Source organism: Artibeus jamaicensis, unplaced genomic scaffold, assembly GCF_021234435.1.
Source record: "Artibeus jamaicensis isolate MK-2021 breed Jamaican fruit bat unplaced genomic scaffold, CSHL_Jam_final scaffold_916, whole genome shotgun sequence".
NCBI classification, from domain to species: Eukaryota; Metazoa; Chordata; class Mammalia; order Chiroptera; family Phyllostomidae; genus Artibeus; species Artibeus jamaicensis.
Window position 1 is genome coordinate 29,323,942 of NW_026522059.1, and position 26,190 is coordinate 29,350,131.

Here is a 26,190-nt window from a genome sequence, read left to right on the forward strand (position 1 = left end):
TGGAGGAACAGCATATAGTGCGAAATACAATAGAACCATAGGCCTCGGGGAATTCGTAAATCACTCTTGTGCTGGAGAAAGCAGTTTGGTCTCAGTAACCTCTGGAGGTCAGGGCAAGGATCGGAACAGCATAAGGTGAAAGTAACCTACGTACACTCTAAAGGTAAACTTTTATTTACCTTTCTTATTCTTTAAGCTCAGAATTAAACTGTATACTTACGTAGGCCCAAATGGCAAATTTGCTCACAGGCCAATTTCTATGTTTGGACATTGCAATTACTCGTCAAAGTTAACCATCCATCCAACAAATGGCTCTTGCATTCCTACTGTGTGGAAGGCGCTGTGGGGTGCAGAAAGGTGATAGACCTAGAGGGTCTCAAAGCACTTACTTACACATGCCCACTGAGGAAACTGGGGTGGTGGTAATCTGGAGTGTAATGGATACCTTTGGGCAGATATAGCTGCCAGCCAGCACTGTGCGGGGGGGGGAGAGAGAGAGAGTGTGTGTGTGTGTGTGTGTGTGTGAGAGACAGAGTTAGATGAGGGCTGAGGACATCAGGGAAAGATTGCAGAAGACAGTATTTAGACTTACTTTGAAGAGGTCAGCTGTGTAGCTCTTTAAATTTAGATACAAGGCAATATACGTTTCGTTTTTCAGTTACATTAGCCACATTTTAAGTGCTCAGTACTTCACAGCATGAACATAGGACATTTCTAACACTGAGAAAGTTCCACAGGGTTGTACTTGCCTCGAACTTGACTCTGTAGTCTGGAAGGGTTCTCCAGGTGGAGTGGGCAGCAAGGACAGCCAGGAACGTCTCCCACGAGGACCAGGGGGAGACAAAGACGAAATGTAAATTGGAATCAGGCTGTGAAGGACCTGCGTGGAAGGTCCACTTAGTGATACATCCTGTGATCATGAGATAGCGACATATGGAGATTTTCTCCATTCCTTTCTATGCTGTGTAGAACTCCATTACCAAATGCAACATACTTTCTTCAACCAGCACCTGTTGGTAGATATCTGTACTATTACAAGCAGTGCCTAATGTATAAGACATTTTGTATTTTAGGCTATGTTCCCTTTCACTCAGTGCTTCCAGGGGTGACCTCCTGATGGCCCAGCCTGGATGGAACCCACTTCTCTGTCTGAAAAGTGGCGGTCAGAGGTTGGTTTTCGGTGTGCAAATACCCGGTGTTCAAATCTCCACCTTGTGGTGGTTTCAGATTCCTCCCTGGGTTTTTACACCTGCCCTATGGTGGGCGATGGTAGGTGCCAAGGCTGTAGGTCGGTAGTCAGCACTCACAAGCAAAATCATTTGCTTTGGAGTCAAAGATGCCCTTGGTACCCTGTTAGTGCCATTGTTTTCTTGAGCTGGCACTGTGATTATAATGTCCCACCTGCCACTTAGGGCCTTAAAAAGACTTGCCACTGCTCTGGCTTTGCAGTAAAGTCCAGCGAAGGGGGTGGGGTTGCTCCGTATTTGAGTTAGGGACTCTAACAAAGAGCTCGGGGGAAAGAACTTAGAGTCTTTGTCCTTCCCTACTGGGCTCTCAGTTTTATTTTTTTTTCAAAGATTTTATTTATTTTTATAGAGAGGAGAAGGAAGGGAGAAAGGGAGAGAAGCATGGATCAGTGTTGGGAACCACCCTGGCTGCTTTCACAAGCAATAACTCCCCCCCCCCCCCCACCACGGTTAAGGCTGAGTAAGAGAACATGCGACCACAAGCCACTAAGGAGACAAAGCTTATCTTCCTGGCAGTGGCACTGCCTCCGCCCCCTTTACTTCACCCTGCTTGGCTCCAGGCAGATGACTGGTTAGCTCCCTGAAGGGAGGGATGATCTGGGACAGGCACGGTCACAAAGGGGCCCTCAATAAAGGACTTGGGGGGCTATAGAAAAAGGGGGTGATGGACCCTCACCCCTGGGCTTTGACAAGCCTGAGTCCTCATTCTGTCTGCAAGAAGTCTGCTAATCTCTTGGCTGCCTCACTTCCCTGCCTGACTTAAGCCTGAAACAATGCTGGAGGTGGGTGCGGCCCTGTGCTGGAAAAGGCGGGTTCCCTGGGGCCATCAGGCCTAAGAAAGAATGCATAAAATCCTGTGAAACCTGCTTTGCTAATACCCTCAATTTAAATGATAAGGGTCCATGCATGAAATGAATTTGTTCCCCAAAGTTTTATGGCCCTTTAGCTAGCTGACCCTGACTCAGAAAGAGCCCCCATAGTTCTTTGAATGTTGTCTATTGTTTGATCATTACTGCCTGACAATGATGAAGACCTTCCTTGAGGTAGTGCTCCCAGAAAAGCAGTAAAAGCCTGTCCAGACAAGAGTTGGGGCGCTCTCTCACTCAGAGAGTGGCCGTGCCATCCCTTTTTCTCCACAGGACTTCTGCAGTCCGTGTGAATTTGTTCGTTGCATCTACAACACTGCAAACACCTCTGGTCGGAGTTTTCAACAGATCAGCTACATTTTACATGCCCCCAGCTGGGGACCCAGCCCTCAACTCAAACAAGTGCCCTGACCAAAGATTGAACCAGCGACCTTTCGGTGTGCAGGCCCGTGCTCAGTCCACTGAGCCACACCAGCCAGGGCGAGCCACTTTTATTATCTTTTATTCTGCTGTCTGGTACTCATAAGGCTAGTCCCTGTCCATCTCCTGCTGCTGCCCACTACTTTTTTTTTAACCTGATCTTTTTCATATAATTCATTTCCATAAACCTTGAGGTACTTTAAAAAATCTGTTGCATTCTAATTGAGACTGAGCTCAATTTATATATTAACTCTGGCAAGACTGGTAATTTTGTTTTCTAAATAAGGGATGGACAGCTTTTCATTTGCCAGATTGTTTTCTGTCCTTCAGTAAGAACTTACAGTTCCCATTTGGTCTTGTCTTCTCAAAATACCTATTTCCAGATATGATAGGTTTAGCTGTGATGTGATCAAAATTTTTTCCCTCCATTTCTTTGTGTAGGTGCTGATTCTAGTACAGGGAACTTGGTTTCTGTGTATCTGCCTCCTTAGTGTATTCTCTCCCCTGTATTGGCCGCCTTTTATCTTGGTTTTCCTAGGTATACAGTCAGGAAAAAATTTCTCTTTTCTGATGTTATACCAATTTTTAAATTTTCTATGTTAATCTTGTGGATGACAGTTCCAGGAAGTGACTGCCGCTGGACCCTGGAGATCAAGCCTAGCCAGAACAGGCTGCTTCCCGCATGGCCCTGAGACTGACTCGTGGACCCCTTCTCTCCGCCTCCCACGTGCTGGTTCGTGGGACAGGCCTGTGCCCTGACCTCAGCGAGCCTGTCATGCATTTCTCCTTATCTGGGCTGCGTCAGGCACAAGGACCCCTGCCTATCCTGCCCCGTTCTATATAATTCTTTAGTGCCTGCCATGTGCCTTCATAAACTCCTGATGTAATTAGTGATGGACTTGTCAGCTTCTTTCTTTGGTCTCTAGGCCCCAGGAACTTCTACCAACCTACAACCCACATATAAGACAATGCTGGCTAGCAGGTAATCCTGCCTTGCCCTGATTGAATCAAGATTAAATCCAGATTTAACCAATATTTTGGTATTTCACCTATTTGAAGCTTAAAAAACCTACATTTGGAATGGATTCTTAAAAAACTTCTTTAACAGTCATAAACACCTTTTCTGCTTTAATTTAGTGATCAAAATGAAGTATATTAACAGACTGACACTGGCTGACACTTGCATTTTTGGTGGGTGTTTTATTCTTTTGATCAATTTTATTTGCTGGATTTGCTAATAACATAATGCCTCCTTTCCTCATTCCAGTGCTAAGACAGATTTTGTTACATCTGTCACTTTACTGGTTTCACTTTTGTTACGAAATGGGAACAGTTGCAACTTTTATTATCTCTTTTTACAGATGGTTTAGATGAGAAAGAAATCATAATTCCCCTAAGTGACTAACAGCTCTTGCTGTTTTGCCATAAACCCTGCTGCGGTGTTTGCCAGGAAGCTGTGCAGCCTCTCAGCAAACTTCACAAGGAACCCTGCCCCTCAGCCGGGCACCTGCTGTTCATCTGAATGCCTCGGGTAAGCTCCCTGCTGGAGCCACACTGTCTTCCTTCCTCATGCAAAGCCTGCCACGGCACGTCCATTATACAACTCTGGCGCCATCATTCATATGCAGTCATTGTCCCCAAATATTGGTTTCCCAGCGCCAGGGAGGCTTCCCTGGTATCTCTCCATGATGAGGCCACCTGGGCCCCTTAGCCAGCTCTGGCACCAAAAAGGACCTATGATAAGTTGGGGCATTTGAGAGCTATTTTCACCCATGGCTTTTCCCCCTTGATCCCGTTACCAGACAACAAAAGTCAAGTTCACCCCCAATATCCCCACTGGTAATGTTCTATGTCTTAAGCAGAATGGTAGTTCAGGTGTCCATTTTATTATGTTTTATAATTTATGTACATGTTACATATATTCATTTTAAATGCTTTGATACAATAAATTAAAAAAGCACACATATACAAATAAAAATGCCATTATCATGGGGATGACCTTAATTCCAATTAGCCTATTCATAAACCTCAGCAATGATTATTGGTCAGCAAACACCCTTTAATACACCTCATACGCCTGTACTAATGTTAGTTAGAAATTACTCTCCCGTTAAATTATTTAGAAAGAATGTAGCAATGACTTCTTTTCTTTCTACACCAGAGTAATTCTACTGAAACTTGCTGTAATCTATACTTGAAGTACAGGTATGACAGGCTACTAAGTTTCTTTCAGCCTTTTCCTGTAATTTAAAGCTTTCATTGAGGGGCAGACATTTCCTCCAGAATCTATTACATATAAATTGGAACATTTTTAGCTGCTATTTGGAGCAGCATCCAAAAGATTTCATCATTTCTGCTGAACTGGATAAGCTACAACCTGACCTTAAAAACAATGGTTTGGGTGGAGAACACCTAGTGTACTAGCTGTGCCTCGTCCCCGATTCTCGGCTGCTTCTTCGGTAATGAATCCTGAAATGTTAATTTGGCCCATGACAGCCCAGAACAAGGATTATTTCCCATCCCTCTTTGTAGCTAGGGAGCCAGTGATTAAGTTTGGGTTGATAAACCCATGGGGTGTGAGCAATGTGTCAGACTTGTTCTTAGAGGAAGGAGACAGAAATGCCAACAGGACCTTTCTGGCTGATGCAACTCTGTGCAGCTGTGACCTGAAAACCACACGCTGAGCACCAGGAGGAGCGGCACAGAAGCAATGCAGACACAACCCTGCAGTGTCACCGTGCTCCTGGACTGCCTTCCCAGACTTTTACATGGGAGAGATAAACAATCTTGTTTACGTTGTAATCTAAAGGCTGGCACAGCTGACATAATGTACCTGGTGGCAGTTATGCCCACTGCTACCATGATGTGAGACGAAGCCATTTCCCACAGCATCATGGACGGACGTTCTAGGAGGTGCTCCACTCCAAATGTCTGACTGGTAAAGGCTGCAAGTGCTCCTTTGGTTTCAGACAGAAACATTGAGAATATCAAGAAGTAAATGACTTGAGACTACTTTAAGATGCAAAATGACTGAGAAGACCCTCCCCATAAGAGAACTATAATGAGCAATTTAAACAAAACAAAAATGGTTTGTTTTATTTACAATCTCAATGCATTTTACAAATAACATATTTGCATTCCCTAAGTCTTTTGGAAAGTAATTCCAGTTTGTGCAACGAGTTTACAGGAAAGACTTAAGACATCTCTTAGACATCTTAAACCTAATTTCTAAATTTTGAAAAATATTTCACACTATATTAATAGAGGACTGTTTTTAAGAAAAACTAAACTCTGTAGTTAAATATTGCCCTTTAATATCTTTAACTCAAATACAAACCAGATTAGCCTATGAAATAATAACATTAATAACATTAGATTTGAATGAATTATTCCCACTGCCCTCTCCCCACCCCAACAAAACGCATGCACAAAGCAGACATGGCAAATTACATGAATGACTTTTGATTTCAATACTTTCTGGACTCTCTCAACTACTGTTTCACTTAGTTCAGAGTATAGATAGGTAGGATTCCTGTCTGGGGGAAATCCTGACACTACTCCCTGATCCAGAATACAGGAGGGATTAGGAAGATTTTAAAGTAGTTTCTCTAGGAGCCTTACTTGCTAATTCGAACAAGGTTCCCCTCCAGACCTGATAAAGACTAAAGGGGATCAATTCTCTCCCTGCTAATAGTCTGGGGAGCATCTAATCCAGCCCCCCAGAGGACAATAATTCTCTCTCTCTCCCTCCTCCCTGAATCACTGCTTGATTCTAGTACCTTCTGAATTGATGATGGGGAATAGTTCCTGTGTTTAGATTTGAGAAACTACTTTCATATCACATAAAGACCTTAGGGACAGGTAAAGATCAATCAATACTACTGTAATTGTGCAAGAGTTTGCACCTCACACATGAAAGAATGAACTTACTAATTTCATCACTCGGAGCTGTCATATCATAAAATATAATATCCATGTCCTGGCTCTTGAGCCAGAGAGAAAGGACAGAAGCATCTCCATGGTGGGTGCACCCCAACTTCGCAGTGCACTTCTCCATCCTGATACTTCATCTCTCCTTAAAAGACAGCCTCTCTAACACCTGGCAAAATGGTTGACTGGGAGATACTACACTGGAGAAATAAAGTCCCACACTTGACACAGCCAAGAAAATTCCAAGATGAAGAAATGGTGAGGTAGAGTTGAGAGAGTTCAACTAAAGTTTCTGGGCACAGATCTTTTGGCACATCCTAAAATTAGACTCCCTACCGAATTCTCCTGTGTCAGATTTTTACAAAGTGCTGGCAACTCAGGAATCCTTGGATCTACTTAGGAATCATCTATGTAAGGTTAACAGAATAAAGTCATTTGAAGAAATCCACTCCTGGCACTGTAGCATATTTACCCCAACACTGAAGCAAATAAAAACAATGCTATCCATTTGCTGAATTTATTTAAACAAATCAACTTAGAAATACCATAGAATTAAACAAAACTTCTGACATGTAAACATACTGCCATGTTCCTGAAACAGATGTTAACACCTGATACAAGTTAGTAACCGCTTGTTAGGAAAGCTGCACATTAATAAGGCCAGTCTTCAGCATAACTAAAACCATGTTTCTTTAGCCTTCCTAGACTGACAATGCAATACTATCAAACCACAGTCAAGTGTAACGAAGACAACATTGGATGGATAGATGAGTACCATTGGTTACAGCTAAACAGTTTCATTCTTGGCGCCACATAAAAACAATTAAGCCAACATCAAATAAATCATGGCCTTTTAAAAAAAAATCACAATTCACTATATGATGTTAATTATGGTCCTTGTCAAACACGTTTGGTAAAGGCTATTTACAGTGTACATGGCTGAGCATGCACTATTTATAGTCACAAAGACACCTGCCAGTTTATTACAATAGAATTACACGGTGCCAAAAGTGGTGAAACAGCTCACACGTCATTTAAATCAATACAGTTTCAAGCAGGAAACGTTCCTTATTTGACCATGATTGTAATAATTACATGAAAATTTTTATAAAAACACGAACCCCCTTCAAGAAATTGATGCATATTCTACGCACTACAGGTTAAGGCAGTAAAAAAATGTATTCCTGATAACTGGAGGTCTTGACAATGTCAATTAAAGCTGTCTGACTCTAGTTTTTCATTCTCCATCATATATTCAAAGTTCTGTCTATAGAACTAGTTTGTGAAAGATTTCACTTTTAAAGTCAAAAAAGTACTAGCAATGAAGAAGAGATGACGTTGGAAAAAAGTAATTGCTAGGGAAAGAAAAAATATGAGCTGCATTTTGCCTGAAAGTTTTCAAATCATAAACAAGAGCATTATTTGTGAGTCTCATCCTTAAAAGTATAAAACAAATACATATAGTTTACCTTTCTTAATTTAAAATATATTGTACTTTGAATAATTCAAGTAATGTAAGACTATCAAAAATAACTTCGTAAGCCATAAGTGCCAACTGCATTTTCAATGTTTTAAGAACTTTTTAAAAACTGTAAACTAAACCATGACAGTTTAGTTAAATAAATGATAAATGACTTTTTATTTGCACTTGTGATTCCTTTAATACAAACTGCTACCAACAAATATGTAAAGATATGGCAGATTATGCATCTGATCAAAGCACTTTGATTTAAGCATGAAACAGATTCAAATTGTATAAGTTCCGTGCATAAAATCCAAGAAGTTGCCTAGTTTGCAGGCAACCTCCTCTCTAATAAGAATCCTTTATTCCTCAGTTGCAGATGAGATAGGGCACAATCTGTTGTAAACAGGGCACTGTTGTAAAACCAGGATAATATTCTTAAATTAAGATCGTTCTCATTAAATTGAAAAGACTTTCCCCAAGTGTCTTCCAGCACTGTAGTATATTCTGCTGACCTCTTAATTTTCATAAATTAACTTTCCTTTGATTCCATTTTTATGGTGGTTGTGTTCACAGTTTTGTTTTAAAAATTGGTTTAAATTTATATAAAACTCTGTACATGTTCACAAATTATTGCATAAACAGCATAATCTTCAAGACAGTGTTTGCAAACACATGTCCCATTCAGGAAAAGAAAATTCACGTTTCCCGCCTGGCTTTTTTCTTCTTTTTTATTTGTTTGGGAGATTCCCAGCTAGTTTCAGACTTGGCTGAAGGGAAAAAGAAGAGAAGGAAAAAAAAAGAGAGAGAAAAACATTAGGAGGATAGTAAATCCTGTTATGTCTCAAAAATAAAAGTAGTATCAATGAAAGCATGCTTTAAAATCCACTAAAAATGCCTTAAATTTTATTTTTAAGTCTTTAGGTCCTAATTACATGTTTTAAGTTACTTTATGTCTGCGTTCCTCTTTTTTCTTTCAATGTCAACAAATTATTTGCTTTAACCATATGGACGATCTTTTACCAGTTTTGACTTAGAAAAATGATCATTTATTATGGCTCAATCTAGTAAAATAAAAGTGAAAATGGGTAAAATGAACACTAAAGGTAACTGAGGGAGAAAAGAGGGGGGTGAGATACAAAATAATCTGCAGTTTCAAGAACTTGTGTACCCCAAAAGGGACGGACCAGGCGGACAGTTACCGTGTCCTCCTCTGTGTATGTCCTTGGCCACCACTATTCTCGCCTGGAGTGAGTTCAGCTCCTTGGCCCTCACAATTGAGTCTGCAGGGTTCCAAGGAATCAAGCCTTTGCAAAGGAAGGACAAGCCTGCTCTAAGATCAGAAGTCTAACTATCTTAGACTTCTAAGAGAGTGACACTTATAAACAGTACAGAGAACACACAATAAGAACCAAAATGAGACTACTTACTTTGAGAAGGAGGCACACTATTTTGCTTAGTATTTGACTTAGATTTCTCTGACTCTTGCAGCATGGGTGGCACTTGGGAAGAGCTCTTGTCAGAATCACTTTTTGATAAAGTAACAGATGGCTCGGTAGAAACAGCAGGTGGAAGAGTCTTGACAGGCTATTTTGGAACATGATTATTTTAGATTTTTTTGGTAAGAAATTTCAAATAAAATTAAATGTTATAGTAATATCTAGAGGCTGTGTAGCAGCAAGTAAATACTAAGATGGTTTTCAGAAGCACAACTCGTGCCTGCCCTCTAGTGACAGATCCAAGTATATCTTTACTTACAATATCCAAGAATACAGGTTGAGATAAAAACGAAGGTTTAAACTTACAAGATGTTTACTGAATCTAAAATAGAAGTAAGTAATTTTCATTAACTTTTATATTTTTCTTTTTAAAATAAATTACGTGATTTTATATTTGTTAGCAAGTCAGTGGTTCTACTTTCCACCAACTATCAGCTTCTTAAAACTTTTTCATGTGAATGACAAAAAGAAAATAGCTAATTTCAGAACTGTCAGTAAGTGATAGCCCCCTTTCTCCTTCTCAAAGGGTATGGGTATCTCAAACAGAAGCAGTAGTAACTTCAGTTTCCTACCCAAGGAAGAAGATAACCTCAGACAAAAGCTGACTACGGCTACTTGTACAGCCAATTAAAATTAAAGCAACTTAAACTCAGGTCCCAATCTTCAGTTTTCTCCAGTCTGGTGGTGAAATCATAATGCTTAGGGACTAACTAGACTCTTGAGTTTTGCTTCTCTCTTCAACCTGGGTGCAGAAAGGAGGTAAGCAAACTGATTTGCCTCACTGAGATCTGTTAAGGAACTGTCAGAATCAGGTAATAACAGAATCTTCAATATTGGGAGGACCTTGAGGCTTCAGTGGACAGGAAGAAGATCATCTCACCCTTTAGCTTTACCTGTGATCATTATTTCGAATACAGAAAGAAAGGTAAGTAATGCTTCTCCTACCCTTTGTTCTTCCAGGCTCTGTGGCTTCAAGAAAGCACAATGGGAAAGGAAACAGGAAGCCAAGTGCGCCCAGGTAACTGCCGGGACTCTTCCTTCCTGCTTCCGGTATCTGGAGCAGCATTTGCATTATTCAGTTCAGCTTTCTTAGTGTTCCATGTATTTACTTCATACCCCAAAGTTTTATTATTTATTTTTAATCTCCTTTCATCCTCTGTCTCTCACTTATCTATGTTAAATCTCAAAAAGACTAAAAATTCTTTACAAGATGGCTTTTGAAAATAATTTAAGTAAAACATCAAAATGTCAAGTGACCCTTTGTATTCCTATTAAACCTATGAATATATTGAGATTGCATCCTTTTATGTATAAATACTCTTAGGAAAATAAAAGCATCAAATACAAATAAGGAAGGATGGTTAAGACTTTGCTTTATACAAGACTGTTACAAATTCTTTCTTAGTAGTAATTTAGGCTCTTATCTAAAGTTGTTTCATTAAGTATGTAAGCTCCACAATGACAGAGGTTTTTTTGGTCGGTCTCCTTTGTTCTCTGATATATCTCCAAAATCTAAAAGTGTGTGGCACATAGTTCCCAATAAATATTTTTTGAATGAGTACAGAAATGGGCTATGCAACTCCAGTAGAATTTAATATATTTCAATATGATGTTAATTCACCTAAATAGAAACCACTGGCCTAGGCCTTTTGTAAAATGGTGCCTTCGGACACTTCAATGGGCCCTATCTTTCTCATAGGGTTGTTGTGAGCAATCCATTATTTTGAGCACTTTACATGTTTTGCATAATACTTCAATAAAGTATTAATGCAATTCTCAAGTCATCAAAATTTTATTCATTAAATATAAAAAAATCACCTGGCTATTTTTGATGAGTGCTTCTGCTGGATCACTAGTGCTTATGGTTTTCAAAGAAAAAGCTTTTTCCTGTTTTGGACGAACTTTAGAGGTATTCACTGGAAGCTCTTCTTTAATCTCTTTTTCTATTTCTTCTGGGTCCTACAGAGAAAAGTAATCTATTACATGATATAAATTACCCATTTTTACTAATTAATATATATTTCATTTTTGTACTAACAATGTCCAGAAAGTATTCCCACAAAAAAAGTCTTTTTAGTTCAGAAACTGTTCAAACAGCCTAAAAACGCATATAAAAACAATTATCTAACAATTTATAATAGAAAGGCACATTTGGAACATATTATACGTCTGTAGGGATTTAATTAATTGTGAATTAAAAGACAATACTCACATCCCCAAATGGGAACCACTCTAATTTATGAAACCAACTCAAACAGAATAAACTAAACCAGTATATTTTTCTTTTAAAAAAGTACATAGTAAATTGGTTGATACTTGAACTTAGACTCTAGAAACAGCAATTCACTTCATTAAGGAATGAAAAATTTATATACAAATGCATTTCTAGACAAATTAAGTTTATGTAGCAGAAATTTGGACAGAGGAATTTTCATTTTGGCCATGACACAGTTTATTTGTAAAACCTCAAGGACAAGCCATTTTGTGTCCCTGAACCTTACTTCCCTCCACCATAAAATAAAATTTGTCAAGATAATTTCTAAGGTCTTATTCAATTTCTAACATTTCCATTCATAGGCCTTTAGACTTTAAGAAAACCTTCAATGAAGTAATTCTAAAGCACATTACATGTTTAGGTATGTGAATTAAGTATGAACTAGAACATACAAATAGAATCATTAATGTGAATTGTATTGTTCTTTAGAAAACTCATACACACAAATGGCCATTTTTATAAACAAATGGCTAAGATGATCTTGACAGTTACCTTCCAACAATGATATTCTATAAAACTTTTTCAGAATGATAATGGGTTTAGAGAGTTACTCAAAATTTATTGTGAATTTAAGTTGAGCAAGTAGCTTTGGAAGTATGTATGTGAGATCTGCAATCTGCACAAGTTAATGAGAAGACATCAGTTGGTTCTACGCTAAGGTGAACTCTAGTGGCAAAAAACCCCTACCAACCACATACTAAAAATTAAAGACAACTTTACTGGAAAAAGAACAAATTTTAAAAAGTGATCATTTATGGGCAGGCCACTCTGTGCTACCTACTTCACACAGAACCTCAGGGATATGTCATTTAAACAACAGTGAAATTGAAATGTGAAGAAGGGCTATGTCGTGTGGCCCCCGCTGGGGACCTGGCCCATAACCCAGGCATGTGCCCTGACTGGGAATCGAACCTGTGACCCTTTGATTCGCAGCCTGCGCTCAATCCACTGAGCTATGCTAGCCAGGGCAGATCAAATATTTTTAAAAAGAATATCAAAATACCACAGGAACTTTCACAATTTAATGACCTTTTCCAGTAAATTGAAATTTATTAAATACGTCTGTCTATCTCTCAAATGTTCTTTTAAAAGGCACCCATCTAATCCACAAGTCAAAAAGGCCATAATTAAGGCAGAGCAATACAGAAAAAGTCTGGCCAAAAGGATTTCAGGCAGCGCTGGCTACCACACAGTACCTGTCGGTCACAGTTCTAATCATCAGATCAGCTAGCAGGAAAAGCACAGCTTCTACCCAGTTCTAGTTTTTATATCTGTTGATCTCAGTCGCATTAGCTTCGATGCCTATCAACTCCCACTACAGGGAGAAAACAAATCATGACAATGAACTGGCATCATTTATAAAGGGTTGTGCTTCCCACAACAAAAAACCCCCTCTAAACACGTATTTCTTTAAAAAGTCATGCATCAATATTTTCCAAAGTACAACAAATACGAAAATTATATGTAGGCTATCCTCTAGAAGTTGTGGCTATTTCCTACATTTAGAGAAATGAAAACAATTATCTAACAGGGTTATAAGAAGTAAGATTTTAGTAAATTGTAACAGAATGGTGATCTAGCGCTTTCAAAGTAAATCCCATGCATATTTCTAGTAATCTAGAAAGGTAAAAACGAAAATGTTTGTTTTCACCTATATTATAATCTGAAAAATGTTCCCTGAATAGGAAAGACCAAAGAAAAGAAAAGAAAGGAAAAGGAAAAGGAAAAGGAAAGGAAAGAAAAAAGAAAAGGAAAATGGAGGAGCAATAAAAGGTTTCTGTTAGAAGCCAAAAAAGCAGGAAAGGATACTAAGTGGGAGGGTCAACATTCCAGTTACTCAAAGGGAATTTCTGCACATGTAGAATACTGTTCCTCTTTTTCCATTTCAGCACAATATAAATCAAAATGCATCTGGACTAATTTAGAATTTTATTTATTTACTTTTGGGTTTACAACTGTGATATGATATTTTTTAGAGCAACACAGGCTTTTTTTAATAGTATGATATACAAAATCTTTAAAACATTCTGTGAGTTTTCAGATACATTTGATGTCTCAGACTGTGTCTTTCACCTCTACACAGTCTTAGCGTCTGCACGTCTCTGTGCATGTCAGCAGCAGGTGTTTAATCAACGAATCCTGTTTTGATATCTACCTGTGCAGGAGAGTTATCATCACCTTGCTTCTTCTTTTTCTTCTTTTTCTTTTTAGATTTCCCAGTTGAAAGAGCACCCTCTCCCTTTTCTTTATCATCATCTGAAACCTAATGGTAAAAGCAAAAGTGTTAAAGGGAACCAATAGGTTAAGATTTCACTATTCAGAAAAGTATTATGAAATAGTTTTATCTATTAGGTTTAGTATTTATCTCCTAAATACCAAATAAAAATTAGTAACAAGCAATAAAACTGATCTGAAATTACATACTTAAAAAAATAAAGCACTTGGAACTTCATTCCCCTGTTGTCTGCGATTGACTGCTTTTTCTTACTCTTTCACCACTTTCTATAAGATCAGTTAAAGAGAGTGCAAATCTTGGATTTTAAAAACTCATTGGGCAGGTAATTCTGTTTTATTTCAGAGTTTGAATACAGAACCACCTGCATTAAAATTAAATTTGGGCCCTTGCCAGGTAGCTCAGTTGTTTAGAGCACTGTCCCTCTGTGGAAGGATTGTGTTCCATGAGCCCAGTCCCTGGTGCCAAAAAAGGTTGGGGACTGTTGTGATGCACCAAAGTTGTGGGTTCAATCCTGGGTCAGGGCACATACAAGAATCAGCCAGTGAATGCACAAATAAGTGGAACAACAAACTAATGTCTCTCTTTTTTTCCTCCTGTATCTCTCTAAAATCAATAAAAATAAAACTTAAAAAAATTGAATTTGACTCTGTTAAGAGAATGAGAAGCTACAGAGTGGGAGAAAATATTTGCAAACCATATACTAATCAGACTTGTATCTAGATTATATAAAGAACACTCCAAATTCAACAGTAAAAAATTAGAAAATGTGGAAAAGATATGAACAGACATTTCATGATAGACGAGAGACAGATGGCAAAGAGGCACATGGAAAGAAGTTCAATGTTATTAGCCATTAGGGAAATGCAGACTAAAGTCATGAGTTATCACTACATACCTAAGATAATAGCTACAATAAACAACAGTGACAACAGCAAGTGCTGGCAAGGATGCCCAGAAATTAGATCACTCATGCATTCCCAGTGGGCATATAAAGTGATACCAGCACTCTGGAAAACAGTTTCTTAAAATATTAAATATACAACTACCACACAATGCAGGGACTGTACTCTAGATATTTATCTCAAAGAAATGAAAACTTATGTTCTCGTAAAAATCTGCAAATAAATGTGTACAACAGCTCTGTTCATAACAGTCCTAAACTGTCATTCTCCTCTTGAAGGACAACTGAAATGTCCTTCAATAGAATGGTTAAATATAGGCATACCTCAGAGATACTGCAGGTTCAGTTCCAGACTACCAATATTAAGCAAGCACTGCAAAAAAGTGAGTTGCAATCTATTTGCTGGTGAAGGGTCTTGCCTTCAATTTATAAAGAAATGAAACATCTGTGGAGCACAATAAAGCGAAGTGCAATAAAATGAGGTATGCCTGTAAACTGGGGTATATCCAGACCATGGACTACTACTCAAAAGTGAAAAAGAACCGACCAATGATACCTATAATGATCTGGATGACTCTAATTATGCTCAGTGAAAAAACAGTACCAAAAAGTCACATACTATATAATTCTATTCCCAGAACATTCTTGAAATGACAAAGTTATAGAGACAGAGAACAAGTTACTTACTGGATTGTTAGGGGACAAAAAAGGAGGTGGGGATGGGAAGGAAAAGAAGATGACCATAAAAAATGGCAACATGAGGGACCTGTGTGGTGATGGAAACATTGTGCACCTTGACTGCATCAATGCCAATCAATATCCTGGTGTGATACTGTAGCATAGTTTTTAAGATGTCACCACTGAGGGATACTGGGTAAAGGGTACACGGATCTCTTTGTATTATTTCTTACAAGTGAATGTGACTTGCTGATCATCTCCAAATAAAAGGCTGAATTAAAAACTGGATCTGAGAATGTCATTGAAAATAATATTCTGCATGACAAAACCAGTGAATTAGGACTGTTAAATTTATATTATTAATATTGATGATATCTCTTTACATATAACATGCAGTTGAATTTTTTTTGGAAAAGTGCTTTTTGTTTATTTTGCACAGAATAAACAAAGACTAGCCAAGATTCCTAGACTATCCTTATGGAAAGAGATGATGTGGGTAATTACAAGTTCTCTGTTCAGAACCACAGTCATTAGGATGATTTAGGAGGTCTCACAAACCACCAAATAGTTTACAAAAACTATTAGCAGACAGAAAAACAAAACAAAATGCCACACAACTTTGCTAACTATAATCCAACCATAAAAGAAATGTAGTTCTTCTATGGCAAAACACTATTTTTGTTCATGGGAAAAAGGCAGAAATCAATTCCATACCACCTTTTAACTCAGATATTCTGAAAATCATAAAAATTCCTTCATATGCCTTCTCAATCCCATTCCCACTCCAGCTCCCTGGGGGTAACCATTATCATGAACTGCTTCTGTATCTATCTACTCAATTTTTCTATAACTTTATCTGCTCCCCCCCAAATCTGCATAAATGGTATTATACCTCTCTGTAACTTGCTCTTCATCATTCATTGAGATTCTAGTCATACTGATATATTAACATAGCTTTATTTAATTCACTTAAAAAATCTACCTAGTACGCCATTGTACAAACAGATCACTTTTAAAAAAAGAGAGAGAGGGGAAGGGAGAGAGAGAGAGAGAGAGAAACATGGATGTGTGAGAGAAACCTCTATCGGTTGCCTACTCGTACACACCCTGACCAGGGCTGCACCTGCAACCTAGGCATGTGCTCTGACCGGGACTCAAACTGGTGACCTTTTTGCTTTGCATTATGATGCCCAACCAACTGAGCCACATCAGTCAGGGCCAAACAGATCACATTTATCCATTCCCCAACTAAATGGCCATTTAGATGGTGTTGCATTTTTGCTTAGAAATGTAAAAGACATCTCTGACTATAATCAGCAAAAAGAACTGCTATGATATGTGATAGTTTACTGTATTCAGTAGTTCCTCTGTTAAAATTCTGATGACCAGGCACTAGGAAATTCCAGTTAGAGAAATAGATTTTTAGTTGTACGTTCACTAAACATTCAATAAGTATCAGAATGATTTCTGTGTGCCAAGGTACTGCAATAAAAGCTTTAAAAAATAGACCTTTTTTTTAAAGAGCAGTTTTAAGTTCATAGCAAAATTGAGCAGAAGGTAGAGATTTCCATTTACCCCTGCCCCCACAGATACACACACCCCCACCCTGCCCCACCGTCATCAACATGCCCTTCAGAGTGGCACATCTGGTACTGATGAATCTACACTGGACACCCTTACCACTCTCACTCAAAATCTGTAGTTTACCATAGGGTCCACTCTCTGTGTGGGCATCCTATGGGTTTGGACAAATGCATCCATCATTACAGCAACATAGAGAGTAATCTCACTACCCTCTGTGTTCTGCCCATTCACCCCTCTTCCCCTCGGCTCCTGCAGACTCTAGGAAGCTTTTCTGGGGCCAACCTAAAACTCATTATTATTTTCCCCCTCAGACTTTCCCCACTTTACCTGGTAACTGTCCTCTTCTACATTTATTTACACCCTTAGTAGGAATCCCATTAGGACCTCTCTTTCTTTGGTCTGTGAAGATGAGAGGTATTACTTCCAATTAAAGGCTAACCCACAATCCAGTGGTATCTTAAGTAGTCCCCCACCCGACTGCTGTGATCTTATTCTACTAGTCAAATCTTTCATTTATATTTAACTTTTACTTTATTTGAGATCATTTTCCTTTTTGTCTACAGATATGTTGAAACAGGAGTAGGCAAACTACCAATCTGGCCTAATGCTAGGTTTTACAAACAAAGTTCACTTCTGTGTTGCCTATGGCTACTTCTATACTACTGCATGGCCCTTCATTAAAGTTTGCTGACCCCTGCTTTAAAATCTCTCCTGTCATTAAAATACAAAAGACCTTCGAACAAAACCCTTCCTGATACCAGTTTGCTGTTATCCACTACCTCTCCTCCACTGCTATCCAAACTTACTGAAAAAAATCTTATACTTGTTAATACTATTTTTAACCTTCATTTACTCAACTTACTGCAATATGGCAACTGTTCCAATAAACTGCTTTAAATGCTCAGAGAGCAAATGTGTTAAGCCGCTGTGATCCACAACTCTCTTCCCTCAGACTCTTTCATGGGCTTTTATTTCTCCTTAAAAATAGGGAAATCCCAGATTTCTATGGTAATTCCACTTGTCTTTTCAACTTCTATTGATTTTCCCCAGATTAACCCACTCTCAAAGTTTTATTCACGATATACTAATAACTTCCAAATACAGGTATTTTCCCTAAGTGTTAACCTGGTATGACCAACTTCTCTCAGATGTAACTACAAAGCACCCCATATTTAATACCTGAAGCTGAACCAACCATCTTCCCTCAGTTAATTAGCTTCACTATATTCTCTGTTGGAAGTATCGCTTCCAACTTCCCAGTTGTCCAAGTTACAATCCTGGAAGCTAGTTGATGACTTTCCATTCAATTCTAATCACATGCCCTGCTGATTGTACTTTACATTATTTTCAAATGTGTCCTCTACTTCATACACCATTCTTACCACTACTGTCTGAGACTGCTAAACCACCTCTACCTGCCTTTATTCACATTTGCCTCCACTCATTTTTTTCTATGTGCATTGTCATAGGAGCCAAACAAACCATCTTAGCTTAAAATTCTTCAATTATTTATAAGATAAAATCCAAGATTTAAAACATGCCATTCAAGAACTTCTAGAATCCAGTCCCTGCCTCCCTCTCCAGTCTCATTTCTGCCCATGCTTTTCATCACATTCTACTTTTATCTCTAGGCTGCCTTCACTAAAACTCCCAAATGCTTCCGTAATACCCAACAAATACCATACGTTACTTTTATCAATTCACGTGCCTGCCTCCTCCCCCTCCTTCCTAACTAGACTGTAGGCTCCTTGAAGGTAGTAATGGCGTCTTATTTATCTTTGTTTCTCCACTAGTGCAATACCTGATCCATGCCAGATGCTCAATTAATGTTTGTTCAGTATTGATGGTCCTTTTTATCTCCACAGCCTCTTTGAGTTTTCACCCTTATTCCTATAACCAACTAGTAGTAAAGTTTGATCAGTACCTTTGTATCTCTTGTAAATACTACTTCCATTTATTTTTCAAAGGTACTGACTTAGTTCCTTATCTCCTACCCCAATTCATGTAATGGTTTCTTTACTGCTTACCCTAAAAAGTACAAATAGCCTCTCAAACTGGTCTTCTGGTCTCTTCACAACATCCAGCCTAATTTTTCCTTATTCTAGTGATAATTACTTCTACTTTAAAAGCTGTCAGTAGGTTCTGATTACTTACAGAATTGCATAAAAATGTTGTAAGGTATATATATTTCCTTTCATTTTTTATTCATTTATTAAATGCATGTTGCTAGAGCTACAAAACCAAAAACTTCACAGCCCCTTTCTTTAAGGAATGCAGCCTAGAAGGGGGAGATAGACATGTAAATAGTCGATCCTATCACCATACATGTGCACTATTTGCCCCCAAACACGTTACCTATCTCCCTGCCTGGGTGCCATTTTCATGATGTTCTGAGTCTTGTCTATTGCTATGAAGCCTTCCTTAACCTTCATTGGAAACCAAGTACTCTTTTCTAAAACACATTAAGAGCTGGTAGACTATTATACTAATTCTGATAAGAGGATGGGAACTGTTGTTTGTTTTCTTATCCATGTCTAATAGTAATTTCCACATAGAGTCCTCAATAATTTGTCGGGGGCAAGGGGGGGAAAGGTAATCTAGAGAAGGCATGCAGGCAAATGATGATTGAGTAAATACGATCAGAATGCCTCTCAAGCAATTCTACCACTGGATGTACTTAGAATACAGATTTATATTCACTATTATTTTCAATATAGTTGGGTGTAAAGAAATAAACATACGTGCCAATCCCTTACTCACTTTTTGACCATCAGGAAATACCCGCCAATCCCTTACTCACTTTTTGACCATCAGGAATCGGCTCCTGGGACTTTAGAAGTGAAGCCCTTTCTTCGTCTACCCAGTTCCCCCACTCTTCTGCCGGTGCATTCCAATCAGAGCCGGGGTCAGCAGAAGACAGACCATCTAAAATTTAACAGTGTGAATTAGGTATCTATCATTTCTATCCAAAACTACAATGCAAAAACTAAACTTCCTTACGGTGAACTGAGCTGTAATTTTAACTATGGTTCTTTCTCCCAAGCACATTTTATAAGCTAGGAAAAAAACCAGTAACATGGTAGTAAAAAACCCCCCAAAACCCCAAACTCCCCCAAACCAAGAATAAAACCTTTGCCCAACTTCTGGACACATCATATGGTTAACTACATGGAATTTCTAAGAAACTCCAGAAAACTAATGAATTAACTATCTAACTTCATTCTCTCTACTTCCTTTGCTATCATTCACCTGAATTCGCTCTCTTCTGTTTTGGTCTAACTTTATCTAAAACCTGGTCGTTTCTCTGCTCTGATTACTACATTTTTGTAACTGATGGTTTTTCTAGGGTACAGAATGAACTAATCTTTAATAGCAGTACCAAAATTATGCTCGCTACCTGTCAATTTTTCTCTGTATTCCTCCCTTCCTTATGAGCTTTTCCAGATTAGGTTCTTCTTCAAATTCACTGTCATGACAGAATACTTAACCTCTTCTTTCCCCGGCCTCTTTCGATACTTGTACCCTCATTCCAAAATAGCAGAGTCACTTTCAGGGCTCCTATCACTCTCATCTCGAGAATAAGTTTTTATTCTAGACTTCTAAATTCCCTTCTTTCACTCTAGTAGGCACTGAATTTTACCTTCTTTCGGGGGCTATCACTGGCTTATTCTACAGGGGAAAAACCTTCTCTGGCTTTACACTGATTAAATAAGCAGCTCTCAAAGGTGTTTCTTCCCCTCTTCCAGGACATCCCACACACTCCCTGTACTCGCCTGCAATGATGACTCATAGGTTGCATTTACACTGGGTTAAGATGACAAATGTTAGGCTTCATTTTAAATAGTTCACAAGTCTAGACACTAATACTGCCTTACTGAAAAATTTAATCTTTTCCCACTAATGCCAAATGCTACTTTAATCAAATACTAAATTCTTTTATATATGTTTCAGTGTGCTCCTGCAATTTCTATTCTATTCCACTGATCTATTCCTGGGATAGTGCCATACATAATATGACTCTGTAATACATTTTATTACCTAGAAAAACAAATCTGCCAGCATTACTCGTTTTCTATGCTGTTCTTATTTTCCGTGTGAACTCTATTGTTTTTGTTTAAAAGGGAGGTATTATGACAACCCCAAGAAGGCTTTAAAAATTGTTTTGAAATAATATATAAAGATCTGGAAAAAATTTCATAGAAAAGAAAACCACAGGCATAACCGTCTGTATAGTATGATCCCAAATTTGTAAGAGGAAGAGATACAAGAAAATAATATATTAATAACATGTATCTTTACAGTGGAATTACAGAAATTTCATCTTATTAAGCACTTACTATGTATAAGAACTTGAGCTAGGTAGGTACCAAAGATACAAAGGTCAGTATGACATAACTCTCCCCACCTTCATGGAGCTCAGAGTCTGTCCGTTCAGGAATGGAGACAGGTAAGTCACAACAGACAGAGTGACAGATTCTGTCATAGGGGTTGTGGAAAGGGAGAAGTGGGCTAAACCAGTAGAGATGGGATGGAGAAACATGGAACAAATGGTTACAAGTGGGAAATGTGTTTACAAAACAGAAGTTCCTTCCTGTATTTCTGAATTTACTAATATAAGCAGGTATCCTGAGCCAGGATTGCAAAGCATTAATGGACAGGTGAAGAACACGGACCTTCCAGTCAAATAGTTCTGCGCTTAAATATTGCTCCAGCACTTAAATAACTATGTGATTCTTGTTAAACTTATTTTTTATTTTTATTGATTATGCCATTACATTTGCTCTATTCCCCCCTCCATTCCCCTCCACCCTGCACACCCCTCCCCCACCATTTCCCCCTTTAGTTCATGAACACGTGTCTCAAATTCTTTAGATTCTATATTTCCCCTACTATTCTTACCCTCCCCCTATCTATTTTCTATCTACTGTCTATGCTACTTATTTTCTGTACCTTCTCCCCCCTTCTCCTCCTCCCACTCCCCTGTTGCTAACCCTCCATGAAATCTTCATTTCTATGGTTCTGCTCCTGATCTAGCTGTCCTCTTAGCTTGCTTTTGTTTTAGGTGTGGTTGTTAATAACTGTGAGTTTGCTGTCCTTTCACTGTTCATCTTTTTGATCTTCTTTTTCTCAGATAAGTCCCTTTAACATTTCATATAATAAGGGCTTGGTGATGATAAACTCTTTGAACTTGACCTCATCTGAGAAGCACTTTATCTGCCCTTCCATTCTAAATGAAAACTTTGCTGGGTAGAGCAATCTTGGTTGTAGGTCTTTGGTTTCATGACTTGGAATACCTCTTTCCAGCCCCTTCTTGCCTGTAAGGTCTCTTTTGAGAAATCAGCTGACAGTCTGATGGGAACTCCTTTGTAGGTGACTGTCCCCTTAGCTCTTGCTGCTTCTAGGATTCTCTCCTTCATTTTAATCTTGGCTAATGTAATGATGATGTGCCTTGGTGTGTTCCTTCTTGGGTCCAACTTCTTTGGGACTCTCTGAGCTTCCTGGATTTCCTGGAAGTCTATTTCCTTTGCCAGATTGGGGAAATTTTCCTTTATTATTTGTTCAAATAAGTTTTCCGCTGGTGGCTGTGCCTTTCCCCCTTCTGGTACCCCTATAATTCGGATGTTGGAACACTTAAAGATGTCCTGGAGGTTCCTAAGCTTCTCCTCATTTTTCTGAATTCTTATTTCTTCATTCTTTTCTGTTTGATCATTTTTTTCTTCCTTGTGGTCCACTCCCTTGATTTGAGTCCCAATTTTCTTTCCATTACTATTGGTTTCCTTTGTATTACCATTCATTTCAATTAGTTTGGCTTCCATATGTTTCTCTAATTTGTGACTAAAATCAACCAGTTCTGTAAGGATCCTGATAACCAGTGTTTTGAACTGGGCATCTGAAAGACTGGCTATTTCTTCATCACTTAGATCTATCGGTTCTGGGGCTCTGAGTTGTCCTAGAGCCATTTTTGGTCTATTCGTGCTGTTAAGTAAGCGGAGCGAAGCCTTAGTTGTTTACCAGGATGGGGCGACCCAGGTCGCTGGTTTGTGACGCTGTGTGTGGGGGCGTGGTCAGAGAGGGAGCAATGGCGGTCCTCTCCGCTAGCCCAGCCCGTCCAGTCACACCACTCGCCCCGGGCTTGTTTATCCGATAGGAATTGTTCGAGCCTGCTGCCCCGCGCAGGCTTCCCTTCTCACTGGTTTCTCCGCACGCAGGTGCGCAGCCCACCGACCGCAGACAGCCTGCCGCGCCTCTTCCCTGTGTGCTCCTGTAGCTAGCCCACGATCAGTGCCTTTGGCTGCTTGCGCACCGTGTACCACCCGGGAATTTTTTCTTGCTAACCTGCTCCGCTGCTGGTTTCGCTTCTCTTACCGGTTTAGCTGAGCATTTAGTTGTCTTTGGACTCCGTATTGTCGATTTTCCATGTGGCTTGGTTGTGACTGTTGTTAAAAATAGTTGTTCTTAGATTTGGTTGTGCACAGAGGCAAGGTAGTTCCTCCACCTACGTCTCCATCTTGGCCTAAACTTCTTAACTGTAATGGGCTATGTATGTATGTCACAGGACTGCTGAGAGGGTTAGATGAGAATGCCTGTAAAGGAGTTCACAGCAATGCAGTAAGTGTTCAGTTAATGGTAGCTATTGTTTTTATCATAGAAAACCAGTTTCTAAGCTGTCAGGCATACACAATTAAGATTTTATTTTTTATAATCCTAATAAATCTCTCAATAAGATACATTTGGTGTGCCTTAATGTAGAAATCATTTTCACAAGTATAAAGAAATCTAGTAAATGTCTAAAATCAATTGTTCATCTTATACATTCATTAACAATACTGTTAGATCTGAATGCCAAAGCCATCGTTGGTTTTGCTTAAGCCTCACAAATGAGAAACTTAGACTTGGAAAATTGCTGTCCATAAGCCAGATCTCTAAGTCCTCTTGCCAGAAAAACAATTGTATTTTCTTTTACTAAGAAAACACGTTTAGGCAAGTGGATGAGCAATATACTAACATACAAACTATTCTGTTAATAAATATGAGGGAGGGAATAAAAACCTACTGAAGTACTTTGTGAAATTATTTTTTTAAAGGCTTAGATGGCCATGAAGTTTGGGGATTAACTGTGCTATGGTTTCACTTCTATAAGAACTTTAATAGAAGCATAATCTCAATTGGTTATATAAAATTTTATTGGTAATTTTTCTTTTTTTTTTTAAGATTTTATTTATTTATCTATAGAGGGGAAGGGAAGGAGACAGGGAGAGAAACATCAATGTATGGCTGCCTTTCGTGCGTCCCCTGCTGAGAACTGGCCTGCAGGGAACCTGCCTGCAACCCTGGCATATGCCCTGACTGGGAATCGAACCGCGACTGTCTGGTTCGCAGGCCCGCGCTCAATCCACTGAGCCACACCAGCCAGGGCTAATTTTTCATGTTTATTAATTTTTTTATATTAACTGGGATCAAATGAAACTATTTTAAAACAACAGATTTTTAAACCTAAAAACTGTCACCAGGAGACTTCTCAACACACAATTTTTAACATTCATAGGCCTAATGTGCTAATAAACTTCTTAGACGTAGTTTCCTTAAAACCGTATAGTATAGTTTCATTCATAGCATAGGTTTCTCCATTTACAAATAACTTATTTCTCAAAATTCCTCCATTAGTTTGCCAATGTCTTTTCAAAGAACCCTATTAGCTGTGTTCAAAATGGTAAGCAATTTGTCTCTCCATTTAATTTGCTCAAGGAATAATGTTTTAGATTTGTGCACCTCATAGCTAATCTCTATTTTATCTCAGTAAGAAGACCGGTCCTCTCCTCTAGTTGGGAAGGGCATCCTTTTCGATCGAGCGCGCAGCTTTGGGAGGGACGCGCGTAGATCAGCGAGGGAGACCCGCCTAGCCAAGCCAGATCGGCCGAATCAACCCTGGCGATCAATGGGGTGACAGATGTCGCAGCCAGATTGCCTTCACATCCTCTATTTTATCTCAGTAAGAAAATGGTTATCAGCTCTTTCTTGTCAGATTAATTTAGTATTAACTTAAATAAAACAAAACAATTATGTTAGAAAGACTTTCTCCAGTGTGGCACGTACTGAACATTTACTAGAAAGTTACAACACTGGGCAGTGTCCTTAGCGCTTTATAAGTATTATATTATTTAATCCTCTCAACAACTCTGTGAGGGCTTGAGGGCTGTGGAGAAAAGAACTACTAATTTTACAGATAATGAAACTGAGGCACAGAACCATCATGTACTTGCCTAAGAGCAAAGGCAAAGAAGTAAGATTTAAACCCAGGTGGTCCTGACACCTCATGCTCTTAACTCCTTCACTGTGCAGTGCCAACAAAAACATAGTCTATTTAAAATTTGACTTTTTATAAGGGGTTATATGATGATGATGTTCTTTTATGGTCAAAATAATTGATAGATTAATATCTGTCCTTAAAAAACCAATATGCTCCACTTTAGCATGTTAACTTTATGTTCAAGGGCCTGGGAGAAGCAATGCCTTTCTGTCAGATACTAATGTCTATGCCTCAAACCAGGAGGTCAATATATTAATCATATTACACTGTTAAATGTAAACATAGTGTGTGTGTGTGTTTTGGGATTAGTAATGTCAAATACTAAATCATGCCCTCTACAAATTTAGAAGGAATAAGTAAATTTGCTGAGTACCCAAATTAATCACATTAAAGATGGTAAGACACACAAAAAATGAAATTCACAGAGGAAATGAGGTTAAAGAGAAATTTTGGACTCAAAAGACTGCCAATATAGCATAACAAACTTGAGAAAGATGGTGTTCCTGATACTACTTTCAGTACAGAGTCATGAGGATACAGTTTTTTTTTCAGCCTTTTATTTTAGCAGCCAGTCATGTTTTTCATATTACAAGAATTCTTAGATGAAAGTGGAGTTGTTCTCCCCAAGTTAGGAAGCCTAGAGATCTGTTTGCCCAGTTTTCCTTGGCCTCAATCCACAGCTGCCCAAGACACCTCACTGCTATTTTCTTATAATAACTCCTCAATTCTATGTGGCACATCCCTAACCATTCTTCCCGAAGTACAGATAGACTAGGTTTTCCAA

At 38.7% G+C, this 26,190-nt stretch overlaps 1 protein-coding gene across 2 annotated transcripts in view; it reads right to left on the minus strand.

The window, feature by feature from the left end:
* Positions 1-4,397: 4,397 nt before the first annotated feature.
* Positions 4,398-26,190, minus strand: part of MTDH (metadherin) — a 59,248-nt gene continuing 37,455 nt past the window's right edge. For both annotated transcript variants that reach the window (XM_037131068.2, XM_037131069.2), the window contains 5 exons: positions 19,899-20,023; positions 13,855-13,962; positions 11,243-11,383; positions 9,356-9,512; positions 4,398-8,695 (listed from right to left, as the gene is read on the minus strand). In XM_037131068.2, the coding sequence (XP_036986963.2) occupies positions 8,625-8,695; positions 9,356-9,512; positions 11,243-11,383; positions 13,855-13,962; positions 19,899-20,023 (602 nt within the window). In that variant the 3' untranslated portion in view covers positions 4,398-8,624. The remainder of the gene's footprint in view (positions 8,696-9,355; positions 9,513-11,242; positions 11,384-13,854; positions 13,963-19,898; positions 20,024-26,190) is intronic.